Source organism: Chelonoidis abingdonii, chromosome 6 (genome assembly GCF_003597395.2).
Source record: "Chelonoidis abingdonii isolate Lonesome George chromosome 6, CheloAbing_2.0, whole genome shotgun sequence".
NCBI lineage: Eukaryota > Metazoa > Chordata > Testudines > Testudinidae > Chelonoidis > Chelonoidis abingdonii.
Window position 1 is genome coordinate 98,511,738 of NC_133774.1, and position 21,097 is coordinate 98,532,834.

The window sequence follows — 21,097 nt, forward strand, 5'->3', positions numbered from 1 at the left end:
GGTGCACAGAGACCCCCCTGGCCCCCTCCTAGAAGCTGCAGCCAGAGGGGTGTGCCGGTTGGTTTTGGGAGGTGCCAAAGGTAAGCATTGACCCTCTGCCCTCCTCTTGCATCCCAACCCTCTGCCCCAGCACAGAGTCTGAACGCCCTCCCACACCCAAACTTCCTTCCAGAGCCTGCACCCCTCACCCCCTCCTGCACCCAAACTTCCTTCCAAAGCCTGCACCCCGCACCCAAACTCCCTCCCAGAGCCCGCACGCCGCACCCCCTCCCGCACCCAAACTCCCTCCCAGAGCCTGCATGCCGGACCCCCTCCCGCACTCAAACGCCTTCCCAGAGCCCGCACCCCCTCCCGCACCCAAACTCCTTCCCAGAGCCCACACCATACACCCCCTCCCATACTCAAACTCCCTCCCAGAGCCCATATCGCACACCCCTCCCCCACCCATTCTCCCTCCTAGAACCCACACCACGCACCCTCTCCTGCACCCAAACTCCCTCCCAGAGCTCAGCTCACACCCCTTCTGCACCCAAACTCCCACCCAGAGCCTGCATCCTCCCCACCCAAACTCTCTCCCAGTGCCTGCACTCCACACCCTCTCCTGCACTCCTACCACCTGCCCCAGTCTGGTGAAAGTGAGTGAGGATGGGGAAGGGAGGGAGATGGAGTGAGCAGGGGTGGGGACTCAGAGAAGGGGCTGGACAGGGGCATGGTCTCAAGTAAGGAGTGGGGCAGGGGGCGGGGCAAGGGTCTTTTGGTTTGTGTGATTAGACAGCTGGCAGCTGTACTGGGCGGGCATGTGGAGGCCCTGGCTGTGCCGGAAGAGCACACCCAGCAACTCACTGGGCAGATGCAGCACAGCCAGTGGCTTGCTGGGTATCAGCCAGTGCAGGCGCAGCACTGTGAAAATGTCAGGTAGACCGTGTCTGTGGGGATGCAGCTTGTGTGCGTGTTGGGATCCATTGACTGTTCTGCCTTGGGGCCCGGAATGGCTCTGGTGGGCCTGACTTCAGAATCGCAATACTACTGGTAAAGAAATACAACTCCTTACTCTCTTGGGTCCAAACAAATTGTGGTAGAGGGTTCTGAACCGTTTTCGTGTGTAGTTGCAGCGATAAGCTCCTCCCATCAGGTACTCAATTACCAAGCCAATATCAATCAGACTTATCCTGTAATCCGGAGGTAAGTTACCCTATCAAATTAAAGAAAAAGGAAAAGAAACAAAGAGACAAAGCTGATTAGTACAGATACCATTCAATGTTTCCTCTAACTATATTAGAGTAAAACAAATACAAATTAGTTAAGAAACATAGAAATGTATTATGCTGGTTAATTAATTCACCTTAAAATAGATCCAACCGAAACCTGGATATTCTCGCTTGGAAAGAAGACATAAGTAAATAAGAATGTGCAGTAATCCTTGGTAGTAACAGAAGATAATAATGTCAGAAAATAGTACTCAATTTCTTCTGCTGGGGGAAACAAGAAACACCACTGCAGAACAAAAAACATGAGTACCAAGCATTTCCCTAAAGGTCAGGCACACTTGCTGAACTCTAGTCCCTCTGTGAAGTATGTTTTCCACACACAGCATCTCTTCGGCTGAATATGTTTGCACTGGCACCCATTTGGGCTACCTTCTCTTTCAGTCCATTGTGAAGGAAGCTCTATATCAAGGGTAGGCAACCTATGGCATGCGAGCTGATTTTCAGTGGCACTCACACTGCCCAGATCCTGGCCACCGGTCCGGGGGTCTCTGCATTTTAATTGAATTTTAAATGAAGCTTCTTAAACATTTTAAAAACCTTATTTATTTTACATACAACAATAGTTTGGTTATATATTATAGACCTATAAAAATGTTCAAATGTATTACTGGCATGCAAAACCTTAAATTAGAGTGAATAAATGAAGACTTGGCACACCACTTCTTAAAGGTTGCCGACCCCTGCTCTATATCATTTGCAAACAGAGGCTTTGCAGCTCCTCAGCTGTGATCTCTATTTCCTAAAAGCATGTTTCTTCCCTACATTGTAATATTTAATAGTTAGCACTCATCAAATAAAAGGAAGGGGGGGAAAAGTTTCATTAGCAAGGTGTGCCCACTTAAATGTGGACTTAAATCTCTTTTGCTTGAAATGAGTCTTTTAAAAAACTTGTTAGAGTCAAGGAGGTATGTCATCATCTGCTTTGCAGAAAACATTAAACTGGCTCATAAAGTGCCTGTTTTTTTGCTTTATGTACATAGGCCAGGAATGTGGTGTGCATCAAATAATTCTGATTCTTATCCAGTTCTGTTTTATCTAGAGTTTTAGGAGCAAATATATAAACCCAATGATTTTTTTTAACACATTGCCCTCTTGTGACTTGATGCATTTTATTTTAAGATAGTTTAAAGCAGTGATTCCCAAACTTGTTCCGCTGCTTGTGCAGGGAAAGCCCCTGGCTGGCCGGGCCGATTTGTTTACCTGCTGTGGTCGCAGTTCGCTGCTCCAGGCCAATGGGAGCTGCTGGAAGTGGCGGCCAGCATGACCCTTGGCCCGCGGCGCTTCCAGCAGCTCCCATTGGCCTGGAGCAGCGAACCACGGCCACTGGGAGCCACGATCGGTTAAATAAGTTTGGGAACCACTGGTTTAAAGGGTAAGTTTTCAGCACAGGGTTATTGCTACACAACTCCCATTAATGCCAATGGGGGCTACTCAGCTTTTTCGTCATACATTGCTTTGAAAAATGACCCCTTGATTTCCTGGATAATCTCTGGGTGCTGTTGAGCTGAAAAACCAGTTCTGACCCATTGCGCCACTGTTTCTTACCCTTCCTGGTATTGGAATAAATTCATATTAATTTCCATGCCATCAAACACCTTTAATTTTAAATGGAAAAGGCCAACAATATACAGAATATTTATGGCTCCAACTTTGTGTGCTCCCTGACCTATTCCCTTCTACTCCACATTATCAGTGCTGCTAATGATGACCCAAAGGTCATGAGTTCTATGCAGCTTACTGCATGTGAAGTTATGAAATCAGACCTTAAAACAGTTCTCTCTGCTCTGAATGTAAAGTGAGGTCCACTCAGATACTACTGTGATGAGCATGGTATAAGAGTATACATAGACTAGAATAGAACAGAATAATGGCCTGGAGAACAACAGGTCCTATTCTTCCACACCTTTGTTCTCTAGACCCCACCATCAAAATCCCACAGAGCAGTGCCCTCCCAGGTCTCCCACAGAAGAGTTCCTGGAAAATTCTAGAGATGGGAAGGACAATCCCACAAAGCTGGCATTTGGCCTCTCTCTGTCTCCATAGGGGAACTCAGCAAGAGAAAGCTTTGGTCCACTCACAGAGTGAAGGGGCAGTCAGGGATTAAGTAAGGGATGCTACCACACAAAAATATTTGGCTTTTTTATACAGACCACTGCCTGTGAACAATTCACAAACAGAGAAGAGGTATAATTCAGAAAATTAGTCATTATGAATAATTTGCCCAAACTTTGATGATAATATTAAAAAACCTCCAGATTAGCTACAGACAATCTGTATATCATTATAGGAAACATGACAATTCTGGGTTAATTAGACATAGAATTAAGCCTAAGAGATCAATTAGCCCATCCATGAACACAGAATTGTATCCAAGGGAAAAATATGCTATGATACAACAAGAGCTTTTATAGTAAAACTAAAATAAGGCAGCTAAATTGCAATTTTTATCTTAATACTACTATTTAATGTACTCTAGTAAAACCATTATGTTTGCTATAATGATATGCAGCATGGATTGTAGTTAATCTGTAGTTTTCTTAATATCATTACACCTGGGTTATTAATGCAAAATAATTAATTTTATGAATATTCCTTCTTTTTCTCTTTGGGAATTTTTTGCAGACAGAGGTCTGTAGAGGTTCTGTACATCTACCTGACTTCTATGCAGATGTGTTTATTTGATTTAGATTAATGAAGCATACATCATAAAACACTCTGAGGGACAGACTGTGATGATTTTAAGAACCTTTGTGTACAATTTATAAATTCTGTGCGAGATTCTGAACTCTATGTATCTTTGCCAAGCTACCAACTCTATTTTGAAAATGAGGACTAGTTGCCTTCTCTATGGTCTCTCTTTGCCTCCATGTTGGACTGAAATTCCAAGGTGTAGTGATGCAGGGCAGACAATAGAGGGACATTAATTTAGGATGAGCCTCCATTTAAATATAAACATCCTAGACAATAGGGAGGCTCCCATGCAGAACAATGGTTTGTCAGGGGAGAGGTTGCCTGGCAACGAGGTCACCTGCTAGGAGTCTGGGTTCACCTAAGGAAGCTGATCCAGGAGTCACCTGACAGAAGGAGTGGAAGGCTGTAAAAGGGTTCACAGCGGGGAAAAAACCCTCAGAGAGGCAGTCGCAGGAAGTGTTGGCAGGAGAGGGGAAGTCAATGGATCATCCAAGGTCTGAGGAGGCAAGCGTGGGAGAAAAGGGCTCCATGTTTCATAATCCAAGCCAGGCGCTGTGATTATGAAAGATCCTGGATAGTCCCAGACAGCCCTGACCTCAGGTGAAAGAATGCTCTGAAGCGATGGGAAAACTGAGGTAGGGAAATGCAGGTAGGGTTTATTATTTTTGTCTAGATCTGTGTATTTCTCATGCTGTTAAAAGAAAGATCAATAATGTGTTACAGTTTGGTGCAATGTCTGTATGTGTTCTTTGCTACACCTACCATGTGCTCTGAGAGTTAAATTGTGACCAGAATGTCCAGCATGGCTGGAGGTCTGGGAAACAGTGTGTTTACACTATGGGGGAGTCTGAAGGGGTCAGCACTGATAACAGGGACTACACAGTGGCTCTGCACTGCTCCTTACAAAAGACTGACCCTAATAGGCATGATCTATCAATGTGATCATAACCAGGTAACATGTTTGTGTTCTGAGCACTGTCATGAAAATGAACATTTCTCATTAAAAGAAGAACAATTAAAATGATTGGCTTTTTAGAAATGGTTCTCTCTGTCCAGAATGTTTGAACCAATGTGAGTTTTACCTGAGTAAGGACTGCAGGCTCTAGCCTTCTCTTTGTGATCACATGTAAACAGGAACCAATGGCAAAGTGCCATATAGGAGACTTATGTAGAGCTGCTTTATAACTGTTCTAAACGGAAAGGTTAAAATTCATTCCCTGGCAGAAATGGGAGCAACGATTTTCAAAGTTAATGAGAATTGAATCTCTTGACAAAACTCCCATTAACTTCAATGAGAGCTGTTTTTGACACCTCAATAAATGAATGTTCTGCAGTAGAAACATGTTCAGTGGTAAATATTAGTTATCACGATGCAATTTAAGTAAACACAATATATAATATCCTATAGCATATTATAATGTTGAACTCAATACTTTATCATATCATAGTGGAGATTTTCAAAGCAATCTAGGGGATTTAGACACATCTCCCAATACATTTACCTGTACGTTAATGGAAGATGTACCTAAATCCCTTTAGTTTTGAAAATTTCAGTCAATTTAATTAACAATGGACACTCTGTTGAAGAAATCTTGTAAAAAAATAGCCAAAGCACACATTGTATAATGCATACACAGGTCTTAATCCTGTTAAGCATGGGAATAATTTTATACAGTGAATAGTCTCATTAAAGTCAATGGGAAAGAAAAGTGTGCCAGAGCGTTTGCAGGATCAGCCCCACATAGCAAATATGTCCATTCTATAGTAGATATGAAACTGCTCCTTGTTTTAACTGTAATGGGCAATATTAAGTTTCATTAGCTATTGTAAATATTCTCAGATGAATTCTAACTATTTATACTGTCAACTACATATTATACTTAAGTCAGTGCTTGTGAATACTGTAGCAGAAGCTGCAGCAAATAAACTGATTAACAATAAGGCTCAGTTGGTACCCCAAGTCTGGCTGCAGTGGCAGCACAATGATACAAGCTGCCCACAACCCTTGATCCTCAGACAGCGTGGAACCTACCTATACAATACAGGTATGAAAGAGGACAGTTTGAGCCAATGATACTAATAGTCTGCAATGATCCTGAAGTAACCTTTATGACACCAATGCACTATTCTTCCCCTCTCAAATTCGAACGTGTCAGTGGCATTCCTTTCACTAGGTCAGAACTGATAACGACCATTTCTCATTTTCTATACTAAGAGTTCAATAGTATTTCACAATACTGGAGAAAACTATGCTTCACAGTTCCCTGGTAATACAGGAATCCAGAAACTGTCTCTCAAACTAACAACAGTGAAATTTGAATGTATATATAACTAATGAGCAGTATGAACATCTATTCATTAAGAATAAAGAAATGAAAAATACTAACCTGCTGATCTGCATGACTTTGCATGAATAGGATCCAAAGGTAGGGCAGAATCTTATTTTTATATTAAAAATGACCAGTAGAGGGCAATCTCTGCCCACAAAAATAGTGTCAAGACACAGTCAACTCCATTTTTTTTCCTGCTGTTTATTTTGAGTGTAATCATTTGAACAACAATGTGATGAAAGTGACCACTGTGGGAAAAATTCTGTTCACCTTGACACAGGTCCCTTTGACATCAGTGAGGCTGTGTGCGCGAATAAGGCAAACAGAATTAGCTTTACATTTAGTGGCTGAACTAAAGGGATCAAAAGTGGGAGATGGACAATTCTCCGTAAACCATAGTTATTAGAAAGGAGAGAGTATTCTCTTTGTTAATTGATACATTTAGAATTCAAACCCTGATTGTGGCTATAATTCTTTTAGCTTTTTTTCTTAGGGCTAGACTGTGAACAGCTATGTTGAAGTGACAATCTCTACAATAATATTTGGAAACTCTCAGGAGAATGTGAATCAGAATCCACAAAACAAATACGAGCTTCCATAAATAAGACTGTGTACCTTCCTCATTGCATAACAGTTTGTTCTAAAGGGAATCCCAATAGTACTATCAGAACTCCTGTAAACCGTGAGTCTTTCTCAAATGAAAGGAAAAATCTTAGAGATTTGGGGTGATATATTTTAATATACAATAGCAAATTCAACATAGTTTTCATGTTTCTTTTTCAAGCAGTTATTTTTGATTCTGTAATTTGCCTAGATACAGAAGATATAAATAATTCACATTTTACAGTAGAACATTTACAGATTAGTCTATCTATGAAATAAAATGCATATAGATTGTGCTAGTCCTGGAAGTACTAGGTTGAGGTGACAGATTTCAAATCTCTTTGGTGTTTATAGTTTTAGAGACTGCCATTAAGATTGAAAGTTTAACTATCCGGCTTCAAAATTTATCTAAACTGAAAGACTAGCTTCTACACACCAATCTGCCTCTGTCATGCACAATGAACTGTTTCACTGTCAAATAATGCTATGTTCCACTGAGAGGTTATTTTCAAGAATGTATTTGTATTTAAATTCGTGTCAATCTCCTGACTGATCGATTGACTAATAAGGGATTTGATTGCTCAGGTGCAGGACTGTGGTACAATGTCAGATATCAGCCAGGATGGCATAGGTATTTTTCATCATTGACAAAATGAAAAGAATAGGCCATAATGGGGCATATTTCTGATGAGCACTAGTGGATGGTTGCTCATGGCCTGTTTGTATTCTAAGCCATTAGCTGTATTCCAGTTAGAGCATACATTTGCTCAACATAAAGGCAGGTGTTAAAGAAAGAAAGATTCTACACGAGGAAAAACAACAACAACAACAAACAACATAAAGCCCAATAGGATACATTTTAGGAAAAATTCCAATACCTTGCATATTTTTAATCACGGGGGATACATATTGTTAACATATATTAAAAATCTTTTAGTTTCTTACTGCTTTACGAAAAAGTCTTCTGTTTATATAAAGTGCTTATAAAACACTTACTTTTTCACAATAAGGCTCTTTTAAAAACACCTCTCAGATCAGAGGCCCTGGGAAACTATGGTAAACAATGTTCTAATTACCCTTATTATAACACAACCTTTTGACACTTGAAATGCTTTGCTTCTGAAGAAGGATGTTAGAAAGAGGCGGCCAGGGAATTTGAAATGGAATCTGTTTAATCTAAAAGACAGATGATAATCATTCCAAACATTTAAAGACACAAAAATGATCACACATTTACTAACAAAATGTACTACCAGCTTGCGCCTCACAGAGAAAGTACAGAGAAGCAGGCAGCCTAGATGCACTCAGGCTTAATCTGAGTACTGTGCTCCATCCAAGGGATTTATGCATGCGAACAATTCCAAATATGTTGCAGATATTTCATATTTTCTCATTGACACTTGTATATTAGTTAATGATGTCTACTTTACAGATGATACTGTAGACCCCTTCTCAACAAAACTAAAATGACCCAAACCTCTTCAAATATTTCTAATCAATTTTCAAGCTTTTGCTTTCTTTTGTTTCCGTGTTGGGAAACCCCAGCAATAGACTCTTGCCAACTTGTTTATTATGTACTATCCATGCCTGTGTTATTTCAATCCTAACTCTGCCTTCCCACTCAGTGCCAGACATTGTTCCACCTGTATGAAGCAGAAGGGATGACCTGTGACAAGTGGGTATTCACCCACGAAAGCTCACGCTCCAAAACGTCTGTTAGTCTATAAGGTGCCACAGGATTCTCTGCTGCTTTTACAGATCCAGACTAACACGGCTACCCCTCTGATACTTTTCCAGGCTGTTGCTATTGCTGTCACAACTCCATAGGGTGACCGACAAGAAGTTCCCTCAGAAACCAAGCGTGGTAGGTACCTCCATGACAAGCAATAGCCCCTGAGGAGGTCCACTTTTACCCAGCTCCTCCAGAAAGCAATGCAGGACACTGGAACTAGCCCTTCCTCTGCCTCATATACAAATGACCTTTTGCCATTACATTTCTAGCCAAAGGCCACAGGTGCGAGGAAAGAGGTGGAGAAGGGACATCATGAATAATTAAAATAAGGCGGGGGGGGGGGGTTTGGAAGGTCTCTGATTGCTTTCCATTACACCAGCGTAATTCCTATGTAACACTGAAATGAATGGGGCTAAAATGGGGTAAGTAAGATTAGATTCTGGGGTGGAATGGGGTTTCACTGTTTTAATCCTTTAATACAATAGCATACAGCACCATTAGCTTCTTTTATTTGGGTGTGGTAGAACCAATGAGGCTGTGCCCTGCCCCCCCAACTATTATTTAATATAATTATTATATAACATTATTTAATATAGTAGCATTGCATCAAACATCAGCTGTTACAACACTGTGATGTTTAGAAGTCCTTAAATGTCTACTGTACCAGAACCCCTTTAACCCTGTCTAGCTTTCACTGATGAAAGGAACCTCACAAATTTGATTTGTGCCCTGACAAAAATTCTCTCTCCTTCTTCCCTCTATTATTTAACTAGTTAATCTGTATACAGAAAGTCCCCTTGAAAGCATATACCTTCTGGAGGCACAAGTTACTTAAAGAAACATAGGCACCAGTGTGCACTGAGAATGTCTGCAGTTTACACACACTTTGAAAGAAAATTAAAGATGATGGGGTCAGCACAGGGTCACAATTCCCTGCTTGAACCATCTGCATATAGAAGATACTGGTTTTTCATTTATTTCTGGTCCCATGTCAATTCCCCCCTCCCCGTCCCAAAGATATTGCTAAAGAAAGTGGATTGGTTTAGCCCCATTGGGACCTTTATAGTTCAAGATGCCTGAAACTCACTTGAAATTCTGATAATGGGAGAGAGACAAGCTGTCTTCTTGCTTTATTGCACTAGTCCTTTTTCTATACTGTTAGTGATGGAGGACTTACAGCTTTTACAGTATATCACAGAAGATGGAACTGTAAATGTTGCAGTGGACTAGGATTGAGCACAAAAGAAATATAGATCTATTACAGTCTCAGGGATTGACTGCCAACATGGACATTAGCTTCCAAAATAGTCATGGGTCTGGAAAAATACAGATAACAGCATAAATCCACATGGCATGAAAAAGCCTACAATTCCACTAGCGAAAGCATTGTATCCAAAGCATCTAAAACCACTGAGACAGCAAGCCCAGTAACTGGTTTGTTGTGGATTGTGTGCAAGAGTTTCAGATTCAATACAAACAATGCAGACTGAAATGGCATGGACGGAGGGGGAGACGGGAAGGGACAGGAGAATGCTCTGAAAGCTCATGCAAAACAGACACTGTCTCTAATTACGAGAAGCAATCATGACATTACCTCCAACCTACCGTCTATTGGACTCTTACCTTTTTGACGTCCCTCACTAGATGATACAAAGTGTTGGATGGTCCATGTCTCTGTAAATGACAGATGAAGAAGAATCAAATATTTTTGCCTTATACAGAAGTCACGTAGGAGATAAAATGGAAAATCTGGAAGGTGCTCCATTCATGTGAAGTTATCCTAGTTAACCACCCAACCAAACATATGCATACCCCTACTAATGAGTAGCACTTCAGTCTCACAAATTTATCTATTCCTTTCAAATAAACTACAACAGCATAGCTTCGTCCAACATCCTTCAGAAAATTCTCAGGCTCTCTCTTCTAAATTAATAGACATGCCCCAGGTTACATAGTCAAAGAACAAGCCAATCAAAGAGCAGGTCTGTACCTTTGGCTTTAGGGCAGCATAGATACTTGTTTTTCTATTATGTGTATGAGTTGAGTCAAATCTTTTAGTGTTTGATATTTTGGAGACACTTAACTTCTGGCCACCACAAGTAAATTAGTAATATATGCCCCTGAGGCCCATAATGTGATAGCCTGTGATGGAGTACCTAATCCACACAGACATACAAGGGGTTAATCATGCCCTGCACCAGAAGGAGCAATGGACATGAGTTCTCTGAGTGGCCCAAAGTGGCTGCATGAAGCACAGCCAATTGGAGGAATTGCAGGGAGCAACCAATCCATGCCCAACAGGCTCAGATAAAAGAGAGCAGCAGGACAGAAGAGTGTCGATGGCTGCTGGGAGCCCAGGGAGTAAGGACTGTATCCCTGGAGGGCTGAGAGAACTGTAAGTTCCTTGGACAAAACAGCTGCTAGCAGGGACAGGGGGAGAGAGAGGGAGCTCCTGGCTTGCTACTGGGACTGAGCAGCAGAGTGCCCTGAAGTGAGGGCAAAGAAGGTGCTGGGGCCATGGGGAAGTGGCCCAGGGAAATAGAGCAGCATTGATTGGAGGTTACAGAGGAGAAGCAGGAGGCTGCTATTTACAGTGTCCCTGGGTTTGGGTCAGAGTAATGGGCGGGCCTGTGTTCCCCCAACTCGCCACTGGGGAAGAGGCTCGACTATTGGACAGAGATACCCTTCCTTGGAAGGGGGAAAACAGATGATGACCTAGCCATAGGGCTAAGTCGCAAAGAGGATGCTGCGGTTCTGGGAGCTGAGAGAGAGTGCCAGTGTGCAGACTGCAGACATGCCCAGTGAGGGCATGGATTTGAAATGTATAGGCAGAACATAGCCTTGTATCCTTGTATCATGACACAACTCCTTTCAGTTGGACTGAAATAGAAATCATCTGAACCAGACACTGATGTGAATTGGGAGTTTTCCCCAACAGCACCCAAATAGTTTTTTTGGCATGCTGTTGTGAGGAGGGTGACAGAGGTGAGTGTTGGTGTGGGAAGTGCTGTAAGCGACTAGAGCAGTGCAATACTCAAACATTTGCTTTAAGGACTTTTGCTTTTTGGAGAAAGACGTTTTGGAAATAAAATTTGCAAAAGTAAAAACTATTAATTTTGGAAAATTTTGGGATTGCAAAAATGGTGAAATTTTGCATGATGGTATTACCAACTCCAAGCTTTCAAAAATAATAAGTCAGCCCCCCCATCATGAAATTTTTCTTAAAAATCACAAGATTTACAAAACAATATATGTAGGGTTCTTTTTATAAGCTTTCTGGTGTTGGAGTATTTATGAGTACATATTTGAAAGCTTTTCTCTGCAATCATAAGGGCTAGAAACTGTTTTTCTAGTGAAACCTCTTATTCTCAGTTAATAACCTATTCAGAATTTGCAGCTTTAAGAAAAACACCAAATATTGATAACCTTATTATAAAATCACAAGAGTTGGCAACACTGAAAAACTCAAAGAATGTTTTTTGTTTTTTTGTTTTTTTTTAAATAAACCAATGAATCTTCTCTAGGATCTGGAGTCATGTGGCTCTGTCCTTCAGGTCCTACCTTGCCCACAACTTCCCTGCCAATGGCCTGTCTAAGCCCAAGGTCTATCATACTGAACTACAACTCCCAGCAAACACTCAGTTCCGTCTGCAACTTCAGTGACCTTTATTTAACCACACTTCATGATGTGTACTTAGATGGAGTAAGCAGGAAACAATAGTGAATTCTCATGATAAGAGTGTCAAACCCAAGAAAGCAATGTTGGCTTGTGATGTAAGAAAATAGTAACTCATTTGTGGAGAAGGTGTTGGCTGTGCTATGCACCGTTGTGTCATTTTAGGATGGGCAGATGGTGAAACAAACACATGAACAAACAGAAAATTTGCCTTAGGTTGGCCCTACCGTATTGTACAGTTCCTCTAGTCGGGAGAGGGTGAGAAACCGATGCATGCTTACTCCATTCTCAATGAGCAATTTCACAAAATCCACTCTGTCCAATACCAGGGCATCTAGCATTGCCTGCTCAAGGGATCCCACCTGCAAGGGAAAGGATTCACTGAGATTGTTCCTGCGTTTAGAGGAAAGCCTCTAGATGCTACTGTTACTCTAGCATGGGGAGGGTTTGGTGTTTTGACAAAATTCCCTTAGCTTGTTAAGCTTAGAAGGGGATCACCACATTTTTAAATCTATTTTGGTTTCCCTGTTTCAAGTATCAGTACAAAAATGAAAAGATCAGTGTGCTAAGATCAATACACTCTGATAAATTTGGATCAGGACCTAAGAACTGAAAGGTTCAGTTCTTAGGTAGTAGGTGACCAAGTCACGATCCTCGTCAGCTTTTCATTATTAGTTTCACTCTCTTGACAAACATTTTGTTTCTTTTGATTTTGCACTTTGTGCTCATTCCTACTAAGTGAATATTGTCACACAAGCAGCCAAGAAGGGTTTGAAACCAGTGAAGCAGAAATGTATTTTTAAACAGCATTTCCAACAAGGGCCAAATGAAATGCATAGATCACATCCATTATACACACAGTCCTGGCTTTCTTCTCTTCTGGAGGTACCTCATACGTACAGCTTTTAGCTAGTGAACTGAATGTACACAATAAATTTTACATAGATTGCCACTGTGATTTTGTGATGGAGAAAGATATCAGTAGCTGCTGCATGTGTTTTGCATGCCTATTTCCAATAGAGAATGCAAGAGAAATATTCAGGTTAACTGAAAAACTGGCTAGCAAGGCTCCTTTGCAAATCCCATCTTTGTGAGTAGCAAGAACTGGAGAATATATTTTAAATTAAAATGCAACAAATGTATTTAAACATAGGCAATTTTCTTTGATGCAATTGCTCTGGGGGGGGGTCTCACATTGTGATAGTTTGTGTCTGATGACACCTGATAGGTATCTAACTTAAATTTACTGCATCATGACAGATCATCAAAAGTATTAGCATGTGTCAAGTGGATGTTTAGAACAGTTAAAAAAAAATCTCACTTTCCCCATAACTATATATTAATGTTTTTGTTTGTTTTTTGCATACAAAAAGGTTTGCAGCAGACACTCACTGGCAGTTTGTAGAACAAATGTTAATATAGCTTAGTTTTTGTTGTTTATCTCATGGAAGGTTTGGCAGTGGACACAATGATCTAGCTGCATCACTAAATGGCCTCATTTCCTTTAAGAAGAGCAGGGAACTTTTATGATCTATCCTGTCTTCAGTAGCTCTGACCAGGGAAACTTGAGTTGGACTTGAACATTTCTCAGTACGTTGTAAACCCCATAGCAGGGTGGTTTTTTTTTAAAAAAATGCATTCACTTTGATGTCAGATTTTAAACATTTCTGTAGAAGATGGTATATACTGTACCGGCCATTGTTGCCCATAAATAAAGATCTGACTGCGAGCGATGTCTACTCTGTTCCAGGCCAAAGCTAGGCTCAGTTGGTCTGGAGCAGACGCATTAGCTCCTATACAGAAACAGGGAGAAAAAAAAAGGCATACTTTAGACCCGGTCAATGGCCCAACACTAAAATATGAAGTCTCTTCACTTAGTCAAAACTCCCACTGAAGTCAATGGCAATTCTTCCTGAGTAAGAACTTCAGACCTGGACCCTATATCATCAGACATAACCATTCCCCTGCACTCCTGCAATAAAATACTTATATAGCACTTTTCAACTATGCAAAGATTAATAAATTATGCCTCAGCACCCTTGTGAAATACAAGTATAATATCAGAGGGGTAGCCATGTTAGTCTGGATCTGACGAAGTGGGTATTCACCCACGAAAGCTTATGCTCCAAAACGTCTGTTAGTCTATAAGGTGCCACAGGATTCTTTGCTGCTTTTACAAGTATAATATCCACTCAAATAGGGACCAGAAATAGAACTCACTTGTCCTGACTGTCTCCTGCTCCAACTGCAAGATCATATATGCAGATGCATGTGCCCAATCTACAAACGTGTCAGTCTTGTACTTGCCTTGACTGATTACGTTTTAAGAAGCCTCCACTTTCTATGCATATTAGTGTCGAATACCTGAGGGTTCTGGATTATAATAAGGATTTGCATTACCCACAAAGAAAATGCTTGCATTATATCTTTTTACCAGTATGGACGAACAGCAAGTCCCACAGCAGAGAAATTCATACGAGCAAGCATGACATATAGCTGATAATGAAATGTAATACTTTCTTTAAGTAAGAGAGTATGCAGCTCAGGCTTATGAGATGGTTGTTGTTTTTGGAAAGGCAGAGTTCTTTACTTCAGTTTTACCTGATTTTGTGGGACACTCCTGATCTGCTGTATTTTTTTTTTTAAATGTTCTGCTAAGGACTTCAGGGTTATTGAGCTGATTTGTAACCAAAAACAATATCTGAACTTCAGTATTCACAATAAGAATTAGAATTAATGGACTGATCAGCAAAATAAATAAGAGCCTTTTGATTTTGCTAGTAGGGAGCAGAAGTAAACTCTTGTATTAAGGCTTGTTTTTAGTTGGTCTAACACTTTGAGGGCTTGTCTACACTTACCGGCGGATGAACGCTGTGGCAATCGATGCATCAGCAGTCAATTTAGCGGGTCTAGTGAAGACCTGCTAAATTGACTGCCGATTGCACTCCTGTCGACTCCTGTACTCCACTTGATCAAGAGTAAGGGGAGTCGACGTGGGAGTGTCTTCTGTTGACATCTTGTAGTGTGGACCCCGCGGTAAGTAGATCTAAGCTACACTGATTTGAGTTACGCTATTCATGTAACTTAAATTGTGTAGCTTACATCGACTTTTCCTTTTAGTGTAGACAAGGCCTAGCTTCTTTTCTGATTTTATACTCATTATACCGAAAACTAGTCCCCACTGTCTTGGCACAGCTAACGGCTTTAAAGTACTTGAAAATGATTCTGCTCCCATTTAATTACTATACAAAATCATGCTCCTCTCTAGAAGAAGGCAGCCCTCTGAAATCAGCAGCACAGTACTATGTAGTATTTTGGACATTAAAATTCTGTGTGAAGGATAAGTCCACCCTAAGAGGGATTACACTACAACTTAATTTCTTAATTCTTAACTTTTCAGTCTCCCCCTTGCAGCAAGATTATGTCAAATTTTTTTTGTCTAAAGCAATTATTTTTCTTCAAGAGTTACATTAAAGAGTTGTGATTATGTGTCACACAGGATGGTTTCATATCACTATGGAAAAGAGCCAGAACATAAAGGTGAACAATGCAAACAAGAAAAAAAGGGGAAAGAAAACGAAAACTTCAGCAGAGTAAATCACTGAAATTATAATTAAGAAACAATACTACTACTCCCGTAAATAAGACAGACATAGGTGCTCGCTTAGAGTCTTCTCTCATTCATGCAGCTGGACCCACACTGAAGTAGACCCCCTTGTTGCTACATATGTAAAAACAAGAGCAGAATCTTATCCAGTGTATTTATACCTGGGAGGGGCAAAAAGGTCCCTATAATTCTATTTAAGTAAACAGAAAAAAACACTCCAATCCCAGGCTCTCTTGGCCTGATCCTGCTTCCATCAAAACTAGTGGCAAAACTGTCACTGACTACGTTGAGGCAGAATGAGGCCCTGTGTGCCATAACGTGTAAAGATGTAAATTCAATACATATTGCCAGATAAAAATCCCTCTCTCCCCCAAACAAATCATCATGGCAAATCCCAAAGGGACATGGCTTCCTTGCAGATCAAGCACCACTCAAATTAATCTTTGGCAAGGTCCTTAGGGTGGTCTGGCTTGATATTCAATTATGTCCATCACTGGCAATCTTCTCACACCACCCATATTTCTGGCTCCCATGTGCTTGTTGGCCATGTTGTGGCATTCCGTGGTACATGATTGAACTTCATTGGTCTTCCATTCTAATAATATGTCCATGTAAATAACAGACCCTGTCAAGCCTTCAGCGGACCTCCTCCACAAATGCTGGGAGGAAAGATGAGGCTTGTAGGTCACTCTGAGAAATAACAGATCTGGGGTCTGTTGGATCAGATAGAGGGATGAATTCCAGAATCAAAGAGCCTTGATGGAGAACACAGCCAACTCTTCCCTCTGATCTGAAACAAGGATGCTCCAGTTCTGCTGAGGTCAACTGAAGTAGTAAAGCCTGGGGCTAGAGCAGAGGTGGGCAAACACATCTGGCCCGCGGGACCATCCTGCCCAGCCCCTGAGCTCCTGGCTGTGGAGGCTAGCCCCTGGTCCCTCCCCAACTGTTCACCCTCCACCATAGCCTCAGCGTATCGTGCCACCAGTGCTCTGGGCTGCCACTCCTGCTGGGCAACGCAGGCGGCGTGGCTGGCTATGGCTGGGTGAGGGGCTGCAAGTTTCTGCCACTCTGAGTGGCACAGTAAGGGGGCAGGGAGGGGCTGGATGGGGCAGAGGTTGCGGGGGGCAAGAAGTGGGGAGTTGGATAAGGGGCAGAGGATCCCGGGTGGCAGTCAAGGGACAGAGAACAGGGGGCGGTTGGATGGGGCAGAAGCTGGGGGAGCAGTCAGGGGACAGGGCCCTTTTAAATCACCTGGGCCCTTGGGCAATTGCCCCCTTTGCCCCTGGCACCTATGTCAGCAGGCCTGTTCCCAAACTCTTATTGCAGCGGATAGTTTTCTGTTCTATTCAGGTTCTTATCATTGTGGTCTGAGTGCCTTCCAGTAGTGACACATAACTAACATCTGTCACATGCGGTTCATTCTCCCTCTCATCCTCTGATCACAAGGAAAATTATCTTTATAGTGTGATGTTTTGTTTTGGAAGGGTTTTTGTTTTTTAATATACACACTGCTGTGGGTTTATACTAGAAAAGGGGAAGAAGTGGAAGGTGGTGAGGTCTGTGAGGGTCGTTAATATCCATGGGAGTTAATTCCGTCTTCGACTGGCCCCTTGGAAATCTCTGTCTTTAGCACAGATGAGCTTTACCTTCATGGTAGAAAATTCCATTGTGCCCAGGGAGTAGAACTGTAAACCACAGTCCTCATCCTTGAGTTTTAGGTGATCTTGAGATATCCTGGGCTAAGGCCATTGAGTACCTTGAACTTAACTTGATGATCTATGAGAAGTCAGTAGAGAGCAGAGGACTCGTCTGATGTGCTTGTGGTAGCCTGTGTTGTTGAGGAGACATACTGCAGTATCCTGTACTAGTTAGAATTTCCTAGAGGCACAGTGCTCAGTGTAAAACCTGTGATGGATTCTCTAGGATAGTCTCTCTCTCTCTCTCTCTCTCTCTCTCTCTCTTTTTAATGTTCATGGTCCAGAATCTAGAGGGGGTACCCCTGAGACATTGCATTGTCCAGATAACCATGTCTGAAGGAGAATCCAAAAGACTCACTTCTTCCCTGATGCTTTTAAGCACAACTTCATGTCCAACATTCTCTCTGTTCCATCATTTCATTAGAGCTGCAGGTTGTTAGATTAGAAAAATAACAATCTACATTAACTCCTCTGTCTCCTATTGCATTTGTATCTTGCACAGCCTAAAGAACATTATTGGCTGTTAACAACAACAAAAAAAAGACAACAACAATTATATTTATAAATAGGGGAGCAGTTAACAGACTCCTGCCTGTCTCTGAAACATACTGTTCTGAGCTAATGCCATGTCCTTTTGCATCAAATGTGCAGTGAATTCATGGCTGACAGACCCATCACACTGTGCCTTCCAGGACAATCAGATGCTACATGATGGATACTCTGTAAGCATGAATCATGACTTATTCACAAGCTGGAGGCGTGCACAGGCATCAGGTTTGCATTAGCCTAGCAAATGGTTCAGTGAACATATCAGTGAATTATGTGGCAGTCATGTCATAATGCGTATATATCATACAGTGTGCCTCTTCCGAAATATTAACAATTCAGACACTGAAAGGACTTGGGCAGCCCTAGGTGTCCATTGGACGGAAACATGACAGTGCTGTCAACATTCTTCAGGCATTGCAAAACCCTTGTGATCCTGCAGGACTCAGCCTTTCCCTTAGAGTGCATTATGAATCGAGGACCTTTGATACACCACAAAAACCAGGCATTTGTAGTACTAATCACAGTATGTTGCCTTTAACTTTCCTGTCTCATACTTTCTTCTCGGAAAAAGCAACTCTAACAGCACAAAATCTATTGCCACTGTTGTTAAAAGTAAGCAAATGTAGACTGTATGAGCTGTAGCAAGAAAATTACTTACCACAAAATCATATAACTGCAAATTGACTTCCCACATGTTCAAGTGAGTCTTGGAACAATGTGTTGTTGTAGCACCTGGGCAATATAACCTGAAGACTGGTTTGGATACCATTCACTGCCTTATTGGAGATCACCTTAAAGCAAGGTGATGCTGAAGACATGATTAAGCAAAGTGCAGGTTTTCTGTGGCTCTTTAGAACAAACAAGGAAACAGTCTCTCAGACTCTGTACAAGCTTTAAATATGTGAAATATTTGAGGCAAGATTGTTCCTGCACTATAAGGAAATGTATCTGACCCCATCTTACAAGGCAACGAGCTGGTAGCAAGACTCACGATAGGCAAGAATTGATGCTGCTCTGCTCCAAACCTTCCTACCATTCCCTATGAACACCTCATTGTGGGTGGTGGGATTTTAATTAGCATTTATATAGCACCCAATGAGTGGTGGGCAAGGGTTACAAACAGGGCCATCCTTAGGATTTATGGTGCCCTCGGCAGGATTATTAAACTGGTGCCCCTGTGCCTGTCTTGCTCTTAGAAATACAAACATAAGCTTACAGTATTGGAAAACTTGCCACAGGCATGTTACTAAAACCAGTTTAACTTAATTAAGCACACTGTAATGCTGATGAACTAGCACTAAAAAGTAACATTATAGAAAAAATTCTGATTTGACAGAATGATGCAAATAATATAATTTTTTAAATTTGTCAACATTTTATTGGAAATGTATATGAAGAGGTATTGAAACAAGGATTTGAAGCGGATGAAACAAATTCGTTTTAATTAAAAGCAATCTGCTGGCTTTTTTGGCTGCATAAATCAGTAATAATGTCATCAGATGACAACAGACAAAGTGATGGCTTGTTCGAAGCTGTAATGCATACAAGACCAGTCAAGTGTGTCCGGACTCATTGTAGGACGCGGAGATTAGTTTTAATGAGCTTAGTTTTGAGAACCTCTGTCTCGCAGCTGATGCTGACTAGTTACAGCATTAGAATTGTCAGTAGAATATTGAGTGGCAAGTTTGCTGGTTGTGATAAACTGTACATGGATGTCATATGCATTGATTTTGCATGTGGCAACAACTCAATTCCTTCAACAGTTCAAGCCATTTAAAATCAAAATGATACGCATGCCATTCAGGAGGGACTTCTCGAGGTTCAGGGATCCACAATGTGGTGCCCGGGCCGCCTGGTGTCCAAGGGCTCTCAGCTGCAACCCGCATTACTGCCAGAGGACGAGCAACTGCTGAAATGTCCGCCGAAATCGGTGGCTATTGTTGGCGACAGTGCCTCTGGATGACACTCGGCTTCCCACTAAAGGGGACTTTCGGCAGCAATTTCGGCGGTTGCTGCGTTCCGCCCACCTAAGGTTGGGACCACCTGTCTAGGTTCTTCGCAACTTTGTCATTAGTGTGCTCTTGCTTTCCTATTTCATTGAATTTAGTCCCTCTCAGCCGCGTTGCCTAGCTGAGTGAATGAACCGCCAAAGCTGACAGCGGGTTGAGTTGGCTCAATCGGGGTCTCAGCCGCCGGCTAGCTCTGCTCAGTCCTGCAGCCAGCCTGGGTTTCCTTGGGGGTCTCCCAGGCCAGCAGCGGTGCTGAGGGGGCTGGCCTGGGACCCCGAGTGCAATGGGGCCAGGCAGCTGGGAATCCCAGAGCAGGGTGGGCTGAGCCATTTCGACCACAGCGTGCGTGTCATCAAAAATAGTCCCGGCATCCACCTTTGGCACGTATGCCTATAGGTTGCTTACGTCCGCTGTTACACTAGTAAGGAGATGAGCATATTTACAGTTGTTGGAGGGCTCTAGATTTAGCAGTAACTAGGCTATAGGAAAGTCAGTCAAGCATTTTTGTTTCTCTGATGAAAACTGGCCCCAACTCCTTCCATAAGCCAAAACATTTATTGTTCACAAATAATTGTCAACTAGGCTTAATTTTTTGTTTTTGGCTAAGATAGTTGATGTAGTTTAAAATATCTATGATATTAGTATTGAAACTGAATCAACGGAATTCTACAAGCATTTTTGGGCCAATAAATTTGCTCATGACAAATGCAAAATGGCTAACAAAAACGTACTGCTTTCAGACTTGGGTGCACCCCCCAGTATTCAGCACTGCTGGTTCAACAATGCTGCATAGAAGGAGGAGATCGGCGGTGGGAGAACTGCAGGACACCCCAAATCCACATCTGTCGGCGTGCAGAGTGGCAACGCAAGAGACAAACCCTAGGTCCATCACACAGCCAATGGGACACCCCCGCCAGGCCCGACTGGACCATGGT

At 42.0% G+C, this 21,097-nt stretch overlaps 1 protein-coding gene across 6 annotated transcripts in view; it reads right to left on the bottom strand.

The window, feature by feature from the left end:
• Positions 1–21,097, bottom strand: part of TRPM3 (transient receptor potential cation channel subfamily M member 3) — a 597,865-nt gene that overhangs the window by 53,279 nt on the left and 523,489 nt on the right. For 4 of the 6 annotated variants that reach the window (XM_032798183.2, XM_032798180.2, XM_032798182.2 and 1 more), the window contains exons 10-14: positions 13,993–14,093; positions 12,528–12,662; positions 10,248–10,298; positions 1,343–1,378; positions 1,052–1,192 (exon numbers count right to left, since the gene is read on the bottom strand). In XM_032798183.2, coding sequence (XP_032654074.1) covers positions 1,052–1,192; positions 1,343–1,378; positions 10,248–10,298; positions 12,528–12,662; positions 13,993–14,093 — 464 coding nt within the window. The remainder of the gene's footprint in view (positions 1–1,051; positions 1,193–1,342; positions 1,379–10,247; positions 10,299–12,527; positions 12,663–13,992; positions 14,094–21,097) is intronic. The other 2 variants (XM_032798185.2, XM_032798181.2) reach the window with 1 other exon arrangement.